Consider the following 15,726-nt stretch of genomic DNA (forward strand, 5'->3'; position numbering starts at 1 on the left):
GGTTTGTGTGGGGTTTGGGGGGTTTTGTTTTGAGTACTTTGTGCATGTAATCAGACTCAACATTTGACTGGATTCTTGTGATGAGCTTCAGTGGTATTATAACAATGCTATTGGTTCTATATAACATACTGTTATTACACTTTTGGTTTAAGACAACCCAAATAAGAACTAAGTTGGTGAAGAAGAAAAATAATGTAGGTGCAGCAGTGCTGGGCCTTGTGATCTTAACTGGCACTAGCAAAAGGCACTGCAAAGACTCATGGGCCAGCTGGAAATGTAGCTTTTATCTTGTCTTTCCTGGACTTGTACCAGTCATGTAAGTTGGAGTTCCTGTCTATAGAAAGTGTTTAGTAAATAATGACCTAGGCCCCTTCTTTCTTAACTTCCTTAAACAGGAAAAGGAGAATGCATCTCATCTGCTGTGTGCCATCTCTCCTCTTAAGCCAGATCTTAGGCTTAGGCTCCTTACAACTATTTATCTTCATTAAGATTTGATCCCAAGTGGCTCTTGATTTGTTTTAGCCATATGTGTCAGGATAAGGTGAACTGCACCCTGGAAATCACGTGTTTCTGCTCTGTCATTTCCAAAGGGGCTTTAGCTGACTAATTGGGTTATCTGTGCATAGATACCAGTATTTGATCAGATAAGGCACACTGCAACAACAGAACAATTGCGCTGCCTTTGCCAGACAGGGTTGCTGTTAAGGATAAAAACTGTTCAACACAACTGAGATCTGATGTTTCATTGAGGATGAATTTGTATGTTGCTAAATTTGGCTCTGTTTAAAAAGATTACACACATTTACACACCTTCTCCATGGGATTATTCCTCAAAAGAATCTACAGGATTATTGTTCAGAAGAATCTCCAGTTTGTGGAGAATGATTTTTTTAAAGTATTCCTTTAACTTCAATTCTTTTGTCAAATGCCTGATTTTGAAGAATGTATCTGTCTATTTATTCTATCCTATAAGATTTATCCCAAAAAGAATGATGAAAAATGACAAGGGAAAGCATTGAATGTGCCTGCTATTACAAAATATCCACTGTATTGTAAATATCAATCTTGCAAAATTTTGTTGGAAAATATTTGCAGTTGATTTGAGATGAAAAACCTTTAACATGTAATAATTAAAGGATATGTAAGCTTCTGTTTGGTTGAAAAATAGCTTACCTGCAGTTAGCTTTGATAGATGAATGAAATCCCAGGGTCTTTTACATCTCTTGATGACTAAAAGTAGTGGGAGAAAAGATACTAAATGTACCCAAAGTAGTTCCAGGGCTGTGGGTGTACCAAATGCATTTTGTAGTTTTTATGTTATAAAACTCCAAATGCTTTTTTTTCTTTTTTCTTTTTTTTTTTTTTTTTTTTTTTTAAGTTTATCATTATCATTTGAAAGGGATGAGGAAACAAATTTGAAAACAGTAAATTTGAGGAAAACATGAATACACTATATTTCTCTATTGTCCTGCTCTAATACTAATGCACTCTTTTGGTTTGAGATTGGATTTGTTTGACTGGCTGCTTCAGTGCAAAGATATAAAGGGCAAACAAACTGCTTTTTGAATATTCAGGAACAGTAAAACTCTTAATTTATGTGTAAAATGCACTTTAGGTTACTGAGTGAAAGATCCATATATCTAAATAAAAAATTCAGGTTCAGAATTTGTTTGTTATAACAAAGCTGCTGCCTTCTCTCTTACTGTCAAATAGAGCATTCTGGTTTTGTGAAAGTGTATTACTGAAATACTCAACTTCTGAAATGGACATAAAGGGTGAATACTTGCTGAGGACTCAGTCTTCATAGCAAATCTGAAACTTCCTCAGGTTTCAGTAAAGAAGATCCACCTGATAAAACTGGAATTGTAGACAGCTGATGGTCCTCAGCTCTTGTGAAACGTGCTGAGGTCTGATTACAAAGGCTTTGCCAGCTTATCCTGGTATGTACTCAGCAGTGCTCCTCTAACTGTGGTATAAGGTTTAAATTAGCAACTAAGGGAGTTACAAAAAGAAAGGGCCAGATACTACCTAATTTTTCTCAAATTGAAGCTAACACAAGATTCATACTAAGATTACATGGTATCTTTTTGTTTAATTGCACAGTACTCAGACCTTTAGTGGCCTGTGCTGTATAGGAGGTTTCCTGTGTTGGTGGTGAAGTGCTGCTGTATCAGTTCTGAGCACATTGATCCTGAGAATGCTGTGCTGGGCCTATATGGTGATATTTACTCTTCCTGCATTGGCTGCAGGTGAGGTGCATAAGGGGTGTCTTTCCAAATCAGGGATTAGTATCTTCACTCTTCTTCAGACTGTTACTACTTACAGCTTTTATAAGCAAAGTTGACAGGACTCCTTATCATCTGACTGGTAACTCCAGATCTTGAGGCTAACAGGGTGTATTTGTTAGATGTCCTATCTTGTATCTTCTGCAGTTGGGCACTTGATGGTTATATTTATGCTTCCACTTCCTGACCTTACTACATACTTGAGTTTTCAAATGTTGAAATCCTTCATTCCATCTGCTGCTTCTGTGTTCAGGATCCTGGGTAGCTGCTGAGATTTAAAAGATTAAAGCAGCTCTGTGATGTTGGCAAATTTTCAGCAGCAAGGCTTCTGCTTCTTCAGCAGCAACACCATCAGTTCCTTGAGCTCCTTTCTGCTGCCCTTTTTTTTTTTTTTGCAAGATCTTGATACTGTAGTCCTACTTTCTTATCTGATAGTAAGTCCACCTAAAGAGCTTTTGACCCAATCTTGGATGTTGGAATCACTAGTCAAGAGTTATGCAGGATGTGTATTGTGATGTGTTGCATTCTTATCAGCTTGCAGTGTACTCAACTTCTTTTCCTTGAAGCTTTCATGGTCACCATTGTGTCCCCATCTTGTTAGCAGCTGTCTTCTGATGAACAAAGCACTGAAGTTGAAAGATGAAGAAAATCCTGCTTCTCAGACTCTTTGTGGAGGAAACAGGTTGCTGATTTCCTGCTTAGGCTTTACTGTCAGGCTGTCCTAGGGTTAGAAGAAGCTTAGGAGAAAAAAATATTAGGCAAAACCATAGGGGAAATAGCACTGTTAGGCATTTCTGGCAATTTATTGCAAAAGAGGAGTGAGAGAAAAAAAGGTTTAAAAATTTCTGTCCAGCAGGTAGCACAGAAGTCCTTACAGTCTGTGTGTGATAGACTGGGTGATAGAGACTGTCTATAATGCTCATTATCTTTGAGCTGTGTGTAGTCTAGCAGTAAAGAACAAATTAAGTGAAGTGCACATCTTAAAAGTATTTGTCCAACTTGTTATATCAGACCATATGAATTATTGAGGAACCTAAACCTTGTAGGTGCAGACAACCTTAAAAAGTGATACCTACAAACAGACCTTTGCTTTAATAATTTTATGAATTTAGTAAATACCCTTGTTTTATTTCATTTGATTATTTTCTAAGAGAATTCTGACTTGAGAGGAGTGGAGGAATGGTCCTTTTAATATTGAGGGCTTGATTCCTGTTTCTCCAGGGAAATTTGAAATGCAGATAGGGCTTGCTATGTACCTGAAAGCTTGGCTTATTCATCAACATCACAATCTTCTGTTCAGGAAATGTATATCCATATTTCAATCCCCCAAGCTCATAGAAAATTCCTAGGATTTCAGGGTGGGGGTTCAACTTTCTGATTAAAAGCCCGACTGTGCATGTAGGGTACGTAGAAGTTGTTCCAAGCTATTGATAAAATGTTATGTGGCAATGACTGAAGAATTAATAATGTAAGGAGTACTAGCATGAATGAGGAATTTTATCTTAGTGTGTCAGGGAGAGTTCATCATCTGTTCCTCAGTATGGAGGGGCTCTGTGCCAGCAGGGAAAAAACTCTGCAGTGCCAAACCAGGACTTCAATGGGCTCTAAGACAGGCTGCAACAGTGTTCTTTCCTCAGACCATATTAATAGTTATGACACATCTCATAAGCTGTAAAACTCTTCCTATATCTATCCATGCTGTTATCCAAAGTTATTAGGCCTTATTTTCCATGTCTGCCTTCTTTGTCCCTCAATAAGTCATGTTTCTTTTTTAGTCTCTGGTTGTCTGATGCCATAACACATGTACCAGCTGTATTCATTCTTGACAGGCTGGGTAACGTGCCTCTGGACACCTTTGTGTATCTCACTGTATATGGGGGAAATCAGATGGGGTACACAGTGATTGGAGGGAACCCTGAGAAACTGGAGGGTAGGTCTGCCATCCAGCAGGGTAGGGGAAAGCACAGGTACAAAACTCCCAAATTTTGACCCAGACAAATGTGAAGACTTCCTCTGAAAAGTAACAACGCTGTGCTGGTGGACAGGGACCTTTGCAACCTAGTGACCAGCAAGTGGCCCTGGTGAGCAGTGAAAAGTGGCAGTGTCCAGTGGCATCAGTCACAGTGGGGTGTGTGTTCCCCTGGCCTGAGGCTGCCCTCAGCAGTCTGTCTGTGGCTGTTTCTGAACTCATCTGTGAGTAGTTGCTTTGCATCAGAAGGTGCAACTGGTGTGGGAGGAAAGGGAGGCAGTGGCAGAGGAAGAGACAAACCAGACCAAACAGGTGAGCAAGTGTAGTATCTTCTGTGGTACACCTGCATTTTAATTTGCCTTTGCATCACACTACAGGTCATGGTCTCTCCTCTGATTAATGTCTGCTGTCCTTTTTGCTATCTGTCACCTGATAGGCTCTGACATAGAGGAGGAGACATTCCTTTAAATCATCAGGTTCATATTCTTATCTTGCACTTATGTTTCTCATTTCCAGATTTTCACGTTCAGTAGTACCTTCTTTTTTCAAGCTGTCTTTAAGGTGTAGTGGATGTTGGCTGAAAGAATGTCATCTCTAGTGAAGTGTAAGTTGAGCATTAAGGAGCTGTTCTGCATAGAATATGTGCAAGTAAGAGAGCTGTGTTTTTCTAAGATTCGAGGACAAGACTTTAGCAGTAATGCCATTGAAACTGCACTGGTAAAAATCCATTATTTCCATTTCACGAGTCCAAATATATGAATGTATTCAAAAGCCCCGGAATGAATAGCAATTGATTTTGTGACTTGTTCCTGTTCTTCTGAAAGTCCATTCAAGAAATGAATCAAAACTTTTCTCAATTAAAAGAAAAAATAATAAGCACAGACTATTGGAAAATACTTTATTATTGGGCTTTTGTTATTTGGAATGTTTTTTATAGTGATGTGCTATTTCTAGAATTAGTAATTATTAGTTAGTTGCCAATAGCACTTTTGACCTCTCCAGTTTGTTGTTTTTCAGCATCTGATTTAGAGTGACTATTGATTCCAGTCTCCTTATTTTCAGGAACACAATCTGAAAATGCAAACTAGAATATGATGAGTGAATAAGCAAAAGACTAAAGGCAGGGTGTGGCTTCCATGTAAGTTAGATTTTGTTTGAAGAGGAGCTGACTTTAAAAGCACTGATGATCACCACTCTTCTGCGAGAGCAAACAGGCCCTGCAGACCCCTGTCTGTGGCCACGGTATGTGTGGTGTTCTGGTCTGCAGTGTGTAGTGGATTACTCCAGGATGAATTGTTTCCTTAGCTCATGTCTGCAGCTTGTGGTCTGAGTGACCCATTCTTTTTTTAGAGGAGGATTCATCCATCATCATTCTGTTTGGTTTCTGGGATTCTCCAAATACCTTAACCTGGAAGAAAGTCTTTCGCTGGTCACTGAAAGGGAGTGTGGTGATGGATGTCAGAGTTCAGCTGTCCTTCATGTATGCTGGGCTGGGTAACTGGGGACATCATTCTTTTTTAAATAGGCTGCAAAATCAGGTCTTGAGTTTTCTTCCATCATCTCCTGTATTCCTTCTGCCCTGCAGCTGTGCAGGAAGCTGTATCCAGCAAACTGAACTGTGTTTTAGGGGGGTAGTGGAGGAGAGAAGTCACAGCAGAGGAAAGAAACACATTCCTGAGAGTCCTCATTACAGAGCATGAAGAGTATGGGAGACTGCTCATTTATGAAAGTTGTCCTCCACCCTTAAGCAGCTGTTCTGGTTTTCTGCGTTGCCATGCAGTATTTGAACATCTTGGGAAGCCACAGATGTTTGACTCATACACTGGACCTGATTTGATCCTTGTTCCTAATGCTGGAGCCTTCTGGCTGAGATCACTGTGACGCAAACCTTGCTCCCAGCTCCCATTTCACTGAGGAGCAACAGTTTTGTCACATGTTGGGTCTGGCACTTGGTCCTCAGCTGTTTCACCACTGCTTCCTGTGTTTATAGCTGGACACTGGGTCTTGGCTGTGGACATGACACTTACTCAGAATTATGACAGTTTTCTGTGAACTTTATATGCCTGACACAGATGTTTCAGCGAAATGTACCTTTGTGTTCTGTGGCTTCAAAAAGTATTACATTGAGGAAAACAAGGGTAGCATTAACATAGCACAGCTCAGATCAGCTGTTTTTCATGTATTGCTGGCTCAGGATGAAAACATGAAGACAATTTTTTGTGACTAAGTAGTACATAATTGGATAAATATATCTATATTCTGATAGTCTGAGGGCATCCTCTCCATTGTTTTTGTGCTTGTAATCCAGTATTGGACTAACACCTGTGAATATGTTTGCAGGATAATAACTTCTGTTAGTTTTTATGTGGTGGAAACAGTGAAAGTAGTCATTTCTATGCCGAAACAGTGAAAGTAGTCATTTCTATGCCAAGAAACAGAATTAAAATGGGGTTTGGCTGGAACCCACCAGCTGTTTGATCAATATCCAGCTATAGGGCCCAGATATGCCATCCCTGCATCAAATAGCAGTGGTGGGAAATAGCCCAGAGAACCAACCTGGTGCCTCAGGGGCCTGTGGCATTTCAAAGATCTGCAATAAATTGGGTGGTAGTGGGGTGTATCTCTCCTTTCTCCTATGATACCTCTATCTCCTTTGCTTTGTACTTCTTTTTGCTTGACCTACCTTTCATTGTTTCAGTTTTTTGATGTTCTGCTGTTACTTCTTCTAGTTGAGCTTATTCTGTCTTAAAATTTGCCTCTAGGAATAGAGGTTTGATTACTGAACAGATGTGCTGTCTTCGTTCTGCCTGCTCTAACTGCCTTTATCTCTGTTCATTTTGAGTCTTAGACTTTTAGCTCATTAAGTCCTGTGGAGCTAGAACTCTTTGCTAGTTAAAGACACTAAAAAAATAATACTCTTATCAGATCTTGCTGCAGTTCTGTAAACAAGCTACTTAATCGGGCTTTTATGTTAATGCCAAAGAAACAAATAAAAATCTGTTGCGCTGTGATTATAAACAAACGAATACAAAATTGTAGTCTAAATATTAAGATGCTTTTCCTTCCTTTGGGTTTTGGGTTTTTTTAAATTCTCTTTAATGCTTTCCGAAACAAGATTAACTAGAGACTTAAATGGAAATGAATCAGTAATGAAAAAAAAAAAAAGAAAGTAAAAGAGAAATTGATGTTGCCTGAAATCCTTCATGATCTGAAGCTAGCGAAGAAGGAGAAGCCAAAATGTAGCTGCAGGGATTGCTTGGATATAAAACCTAGGACATAGCTATGGGAATGCACTGAGGTGCAAGAACTGGAATTGCAAGTATGTGTAGTGAAATCTGCGAAAGCTGGGAATGTCATGCTCAGTGGCTGAGATCTGCAAGCAATTGGCAGCATTTTTCAGAACTGTTCTTTAAGAAAACTGCTTTTCCTGAACTTGGGGCCTGATCCAGTCTTTCTCTCTCTTTGGTTTTTTTTTTTTTTGTTTTTTTTTTTTTTTTTTTTTTTTTTTTTTTTTTGTGTTCTTGGCTTGTACTCATGTGAACTAGAATGGAATTAGCAAGAGACAGTAAAGCTGTGGTTTTGTGTAGTCTCTCCTCAGTGTTATAAGTTGGCTTAAGAAATTCCTGCTCCAAATCATTCTTCCCTGCCTTTATAACTTTTTCCAGGAAGAGCTGGGTTTTTTGTAGGACTGAAATATGAAATGCCTGATCCAATTTTCCAAAACGCATTACAGAAAACTTCCTATTACTTTTTTTTTCCCCAAGACGGGCTACCACTGGTAACCAGTGTGGCTCCATGAACAGTTCTGCTGGAATGACTCAAAGAATGGGCACCCTGTGATGGCAGCAAGGGCACTCCTTGCCAGAAATGAGTCCATTCAGCTCTCAAGGCAATAGCTTGAGGAAGCAGCAATGTTCATGGACTCTCAACAAAGCGTCATCCCTCCTCAGTCTTCTGTTTTTTCAGGTAGCAATAAGGAAGGAGGTGTCCAAAGAAACATGACCTTTCAAGGAAAAAAAAAAAAAAAGCTATGCTTTAGCAATGTTTCATGAAAGCAGCTTTTACTGGCAAGTTAAATTTGACTGGCCTGGAAGATTTGACCAGTCTAGACTAAAGGTAAATGGTCTAATCAAGTGTGCCATCTGAACTCCCTGCAGGTTAACTGACACATGGCGAGTGCTGGTTTTTTTCCTAATCTCATTGCAAGGTTATTCATGAAATAGCTGCACTACTTGAAGGTTTGAGCCAGCAGGTCACCAAAAGAGTTAAGGAAATTCCCTCCAACTTTCAGTTTCTTTCCTTTGTTGTTAGCTTCAAACATATATATTATTGTCTATACAAGAACAGGAGAAACCTATTTTGGTGTGATGAATATTAGGATTGATAAAATTTGATCCCAAATCTTTATCAATAGACCATGTTTTAGCAGTGATGTAGTTTTTCTTCTTTTTACTGTCAAATTTCCTGGAATTCTTTTGGGTCTTTAAAATCTATGCTGTTTCATAGCTGAAATTTAAGTAAAACTGTGATGGCAATACATGAGTTAAATGAATGTGTGTCTGCCCCTTCTCCCCAGACTCAGAGTATTTTTGTGTAAAATTTTAAAGGAAAACCTCTTTTATGCATGCAGGGCAACTTTAGAAGAGGTAGAAGGAGATGTGACAGAGCTGGAACTGAAACTTGACAAGGTAAGCTTTTAATTCAACGTTTCTTCTTAAAAACATCAAAAAGCGTATTCCGGTTTTGTTTTAAAGTTGCCAGCTGGGAAGTGTCAGTGGCCGACCAAGCACCCTGCTCTGCAGGGGAAAGGGGTCCAGGTGGAGCTCACAGCTGGGCTCGGAGGCCGAGCTGGAGCGAAGCAGCAGCGGGCAGCTGGAATCGCGGTGTGACCTCGCTCCTTCCCCCGCTGAGGCTTGTGCCATTCCCTCCTGAGCGGGCCCCTCACTGTGCCCCTGTGACTCGGCCCCGTGCGGAGCTGCTGCTCCTCCTTCAGCTTTCACGGCAGAGAAAAGCCGGGGCTGCGTCACTGCTGCACCCAGAGCCTGTTTTACCGCACCGCACCGGCATGCTGCGGGGACAGCTGCGAGCTCTTTATTTTAGAGGTTTAAAATTCATGCTCTTTGTGGTTGGTAATCTGAGGCACAGCAGCCACATATATCCTTCACTGTTGTGTGGAGGACTTGACTACTGTAAAATTCATCCTGTGTTTTGTCATGCTTTGTGCGTGTATATAAAAAATTATATGTAGCATCTTTCAGCTCCTTACTGTCTATTGGTTTCCTCACCTTTGGAAACTTTTGTTATTTCTTTGCTAGTATTTTGAGAGTGGCTTATTTTTGGCTTTCATCTGTATAAAGTCTAAATTATTTTTATCTATGTTTTCACATGGCAGGCAGATGTGATTTGTTTACCTCCTTAACTGCTTTTTGAATACAGCCTTTTTTTCCTGCAGCTGTGAGTTGGCTGCAGAGAGCTGGAGACAAAGATGGTGTCAGGCCTGAAGACCTAGTCTTTACTACTTGTAATAATATTTCTAGTTTTTTGTAGTTAATAATCTAACAATTTGCTCTTGCAAAATAAATTCAAGATCCTTAATTTTGATTTGGTATGAGTCTTGATGAGTATAACACACATTTTTACTGACCGTAGGGGTGTTCATTCTGTTTTGATAGATCAAACAGTGTGAGTATTTAATGGATGTGAAAAATCAATCTTGGAAGTTTGGCTTTTCTACCAGTCTGAAAGGATTGTTTCTGGGGAAAAGAATTCTCATATTCCTTAAATTACATTATTCAGGGCCTTGTAATACAATACTAGAGTTGAAAGCCAAGCTTCTTGGGTGAGCTGAAGCAACTATGGCCTGAGGGTAATAATTTGTCTGGGTTTGGTTGGTAACTTTTTCTGCTCAGTTGTTCATACTAAACTTGGTTTTATTGACTCACAGTTTTGACTTTGGGCTATATTGTCTGCAGTTATGTCCTCTCTGTAAGAAAGAAAACATGGTTCAGGCTTGTGAGCTATAAGCAAAGGTGAAGGAAAAAGGTTAATCTTGATAGTGATTATTTTTTTCTGTCCATTGTTCAAGCAACTTGGACATTCATCAGAATGTGGAAGATCATGCTCAGCTTTCCATTTTTCCCAAGGATCTGAGTCAACATAAAAATTACTGGGTAACTAAGGCAGGAAGGATGCTTGGATGGTTTCTTTGCCCCCAAAGAGGATCAAGTACTTCTGTGTTGCTTTTTGTGAAAATTTATTTACCATCCTTGAAAAATCTTTCAGAGATGAGGGTTCAGTCTTCTGGTTTTGTTCTCAGCTTGGCTTAGGACTGGGGGAACTCAATCATAGTGTGCCCCTTCTCAAGAGAGCATCTGGGCAATTGCAGTAACCACTTTTTCTTACATTAATGGCCCAGTGCATAAATGGTTCAAGAACTGGAAAAACATCCCTCACAAGATACCAAGGACCATCCTATCAGACCGCCGTACCATGAGGGCTGAGGTGCTGACTGAAGCAGTGAGTGGTAGGGATGGAAGGCCATCAGAGACTACTTCGTTCGTGACTCAAAACATCATTGGCCTTGTGCACAGAGCCTTTTGCTTTCCTGAGCCTGTATTCTGAATGTCTCAGGGTGAAACAGCTGGTGTGGGTATCATTTTTGTTTGTTTTGTGGTGTTTTTCCTCAGAAACCACAGTAACCTTGCCATTTGCTTGGGTTCTAACCAGTTATGTTTTAGTTGCTGTACTCTTTGCCCCTGTAAAATTCTCTCTTCAAATATGTGCAACATCTCAGTTAACAATAAATCAAGTAAAAATAATTTAAAAAATTATATAGAGTGGTAACTCTCCCAATAGCATATCTGTTGACCTAGAGTAGTATTTTTATAGCTGTCACTATACAGTAGAAAGCTTTTCATAGAATCTGAGGGTGAGAAGTTAACTTTTGAAATTTTTATTTTGTAGACTTAACTAAGCTCAATGTGTTCATGTTTATATGATGCTGTAAAAAAGCAAACAAAAATAAACCTTCTGCTTTATCTCTCTTTTTATACTCATTTTAGCTGGTGAAGCTTTGTATTGCAATGATTGATACTGGGAAAGCGTTTTGTACAGCCAACAAGCAGTTCATGAATGGAATTCGAGACCTTGCACAATATTCCTGTAAAGATAACTTGGTTGAGGTAAGTTCTTTGAGGTGAAAGTCAAGGGAGAGAAACATAACTTAAAAAAGGTGCAACATAACAGTTAACAGGAGAAATAGTTGAAGTTTATAGTATTATTTGCCTTTTTGCTCCTCTTTCTTTGATATCTCTTCTCGAGTGAGAGTTTTTCTGGCTATATGTAATATTAAATACTGTAAATTCATGTTTTAGATTATGTGAGCTTCCCATATCTTTAGTCAATTTGAATTTTTCCTGCTTTCCTTCAGTTTGGTATTTTATATACTGGTAGGTAGAAGTAACTTTTTCGTTGCTTGTATCCTTAATAGATTTATTTGATAGTCCAGCCATGTTGTCCTTCTAGCCTAGTGGTTTTAGTCTCAAAATCATGCTATAAGGAAAATTAATTTCCAGGTTCTTTGCTGAAAAGCTGTAAGCCTGTGAGCTGTTGCTTTTGTGCTGTGTGTTTAGTAGGGCTTAAATTAAACCATTTTTATTTTCTGTTTACAGGCCAGTTTGACAAAGTTCTCTGACACCTTACAGGAAATGATCAATTATCATAATGTGAGTATTTCTAGCTGCAACATGGCACTGATTCCTCATCTCCAGTTATATTTGATAATAGGTTAATGGTAAAGCCTTTCTTGTTGATAGTGTTTGCAAAGCAATGGTTTAAATGGATAGCAAATTTAGACAAGTGTGGAGAAAGGAGAAAATGCTAGAATTTAAGACTAATTGCAATTTTTAGCATGTCAGAGTTAATCAGAAACTTCATTTTTCTCTGGGTTGAAAACTAATTTGTTATTTTTTCCACTGAAGAGTTTGGTCTTGTATTCTGAAAGCCAAAAGGATGTGTTTATTCTTCTGTTTTCCTTCTCTTTCATTGGCCCAACTGCTCTTCGTTAATTTCCCAGCAAATTGCTGGAAACAAACTGAAGTGTCTCCAAAGTGCTGAAAATATGCAGGATGCTTAAAATATGTGGTTTTCATACCACTGGGAGTTTGAAAATTGACGAGACAGAGAGAATGCAATGGAAGTTTGTTAGCGTTAACTTGGCTTTCTGAAAGTGTCTGATTAGGCTTTTTTTTAATGCATGCTTTTAGGATGGAAGGGAAGCAAAAAAAAGCAGGTTGATAGCATTGTGTTTGATTTTTTTTCCATTATACAAAGTGTACATATCTGCACCAAATCTAATGAAAACTGTAAAGAAGGGAGTAAGTGGACAGTGGTTCTTGGGTTGTAGAGAGAAGGGAGTACAAAGGTTCAAAGCAGCAGTACTGGGGCAAGTACTACTTTCATGTCAGTGATTTCTGCAGATTAGATGGAGCAGATGAACCCAGGCTGTCCCTCTTCATCACACCTCTTACTGCTGGTTACCCTCTTAACCATGTCTTTTATCTATGGTTTGCTCTTTTGGACACCTCTGACATAGGTCCTGTATTATTGCTGCTGTTATTCTACATGATTGTGGCTTGCACTGCTTTGGTAAAATTTGGCATAGCACAACTCTCCCTTTTGGGCAGTTTGGAGGCAGAAAGCGAAGAACAAACCATATTAAAGATTTCTTTTCAGATCTAAGTAGGACCAATCTGAGTTCTGTCCTGCTTTTTTTTTCCCCCTCCATGGCCTTGCTGTGCTCAGGCATAGTGAGAACGCAGTGGCTTTTACCAAAGGCACAAACATGAGGAGTGAGGCACAATTGCTTTGGCCGATGTGTTGTGGTTCTGCATTGCTTTTTCTGAATCTGCTTAGTTCAACAGAGCTTCCTGGCTCAGAGTGACAGGTCTGTTGCTGACTAAAGTGACAGAGACATCAGGAGGGAAAAGCTAGAGGAAAAAAGAGGAAAGAAAGGATGGAAGGGGTAGGAGATGCTGCCACTGAGTTCTGGATGACTGTCAGTTTTTTCATGTGAGGCTTTGCTACAAACAAGGCCAGGGACCAGACAATGCAGCATCTTCACTGATTCAGCAGTGGGGGAGTAGCTGTGACAGCTTATGGCAAATAGCAGCTTTCTTAGACTTGGAGTGTATGAAAGGTAGTATGTTGACAAGGCTGTAAATCTAATCAGATTGTGGTCTGGGCACTTCTTTCTGTTCTTTTAGGGGAAATTATATCTATTTTTCTGTCCAGCACATTTTTTCTCTTCATTACTGTAAGCAGAATGCAAGGCTCATGTTTCTGGGAGTCCTCTAATCATTTGTGTTCCCATCTGGTTTTATCTTTTGGTATTGATCTTGATTGGTGCACTCCGCAGGCACTGGCAAGCTTAAATGTCAGCAGTGGGAGTAGTCCCAGAGTGACTTCTAGTTTGTCAAGAAGTTCTTTATTCCAGTTGTCTGCTTTTCTGGTTTCTCAAAGTGGAAATAAAAACAGGTTCTTCCATGTGTTACTGGGAGATACAATTCTGGTTGGAAGGGGCCTCAGGAGGTGCGGATATTTTGACTGCCTGCCTAAATCAGGGTCAGATATGATGTTGGAGCAGGTTGCTTTGGTCTTGAAAACCTCCAGGCATGGAGACTGGATGCAAGGTACAGTACCTCTGCTAATGAGTGGCTTAAACTCAGTCATATTGCCCTTCAGTGTTTCTAGAAAAGAGATATGAGCTACTAAAGGTTTTGCTGTCAGTACTTAGCATTACGTAGCATCGCATTTCCAAATCTTAATAAAGAATCTAAGACTGAGAGCATTTAAAGAAAACATTTTTTGACCTTAAACTTTAAGCTTTTGACTTGCTTTTTAGGAAAATTATTTAGTATTTCAGGATCTTTACGTTTTATGAGAGATTCTGTTTAACTAAGCCAACTTTAATTTTGTGATGCTACCTTGTGTATTTCTGTTATGCAGAACAGGAGGTGTAGAGAGGCTCGAAATTGAGGCAACATCTCTTGTCTGCACAATAAGAAGTGACAAAAGGATTTGTACAGTAGCCATTGACCTGTTCCATTCCATCCTATAACTCAGAGGGCAGATGTGAAGCTGAAAGAATGTGTTTTCATTGTCCAGTTATAATTTTTTGGTCATAAGAGAACATAGTAATTGTCTCACATTCAGGTGTGCTTTGGCCTTAAAAAAATATCAAACATCTTACAATTCGAATGAGTTGATTATATTTTGCCTACCAGTCCCCAGCCTTCCCAAATCATAAGAAATTTTGGAAGCATTGCTTCGATCACTTATTCTTAAAAAGAATCATCCATTCCTTTTAGTAGTCCAGCAGTGGGTGTTTTTCTACAAACATTTCATGTAAAGGAGATGGTATTAAATACTCATGTATGTTACATTTACAGCATTAATTTCAATCCATGGTTTTGGGATTTTTGCCAGAAATTAAGAGCGTGTTCTTTCTATGGTCTTATTTGTCTGTTATAAATTGTTTGATAAATTGTGAAATTATAAGAACCAAATTTCACAAATAAATTGTGAAAGTATAAGAACCAAAAAAATTTTTCCTTAACATTCAAAGTTGTTTCTTCAGAAATATTACTGTACAATTAACAAAAATAATTTTTTTTTAATTAAACTAGGCATGTCTCATATTGTCAGGATGAGAGAAAAAGATGCCAGGAGCTCTTATCTCTCCCGATAAGCACAGTCTTTAAGAAAAGAGCAGCAAAAGATGTTTGGTTTGTGTTATTTTCCTTATTTTCTCCCTTATCTTTTATTTATTTCAAAACTACTGTGAAGGGATTTATATTTTGATATTAGAGACACAGTGGTTTAATAATAATTCTCATCTAATTCTGCATAATTGCCATTTGCATTTCTGAAATCAGAAGGTGTGAGTACCTCTAAGTTACTGACCTACATAATAATGCTTTCTTTCAGATTCTGTTTGACCAAATCCAAAGATCAATTAAAACACAGCTTCAGACTTTCGTTAAAGAGTAAGTTAATTTGCACTTGTAATGGGAAAATTATACATAAAATGAAATTTTAAAAATCTGATTTGAATGGGTGAAACATCCTTCCTGTAAATAGCTACCCATAAATTGAGAAGTGTGTATTAAAGCTTTGTCAAAAATCACCCCAAATCACTGAGGCTTTAGATCCAGCTGCAGAAATGTTGCAATAGGATGAATGACTGATCTAATTATATATAGCAATTGTCTAAGCTTGGAGGACAAAGATTTTCCCCAGTAGGCATTAGATGTGTGCAGTTACATTTCAATTTTGGCCTTTCCTTGGAAAAGAAAGACAAGAAGCTTCTGTCATAATTTGTGGATTTCTGTTTGACCCAAGCATGTATTGAAGAATATAAAATTCGAGAAAGACACTAGCTATAGCAGTCACAAGCTTGGTCTGTCTGGTGTA

The 15,726-nt window shown here is 38.8% G+C and overlaps 1 protein-coding gene across 4 annotated transcripts in view; it reads left to right on the top strand.

The window, feature by feature from the left end:
* The window catches only part of ACAP2 (ArfGAP with coiled-coil, ankyrin repeat and PH domains 2), a 59,904-nt gene that overhangs the window by 8,079 nt on the left and 36,099 nt on the right, over positions 1-15,726 (top strand). For all 4 annotated transcript variants that reach the window (XM_066193315.1, XM_066193317.1, XM_066193316.1 and 1 more), the window contains exons 2-5: positions 8,885-8,942; positions 11,316-11,435; positions 11,925-11,978; positions 15,241-15,299. In XM_066193315.1, coding sequence (XP_066049412.1) covers positions 8,885-8,942; positions 11,316-11,435; positions 11,925-11,978; positions 15,241-15,299 — 291 coding nt within the window. The remainder of the gene's footprint in view (positions 1-8,884; positions 8,943-11,315; positions 11,436-11,924; positions 11,979-15,240; positions 15,300-15,726) is intronic.

The sequence above is a fragment of the Chamaea fasciata genome, unplaced genomic scaffold (genome assembly GCF_029207755.1).
Source record: "Chamaea fasciata isolate MVZ Bird 193981 ecotype frontalis unplaced genomic scaffold, bChaFas1.0.hap1 SCAF_11, whole genome shotgun sequence".
Lineage (NCBI taxonomy): Eukaryota > Metazoa > Chordata > Aves > Passeriformes > Sylviidae > Chamaea > Chamaea fasciata.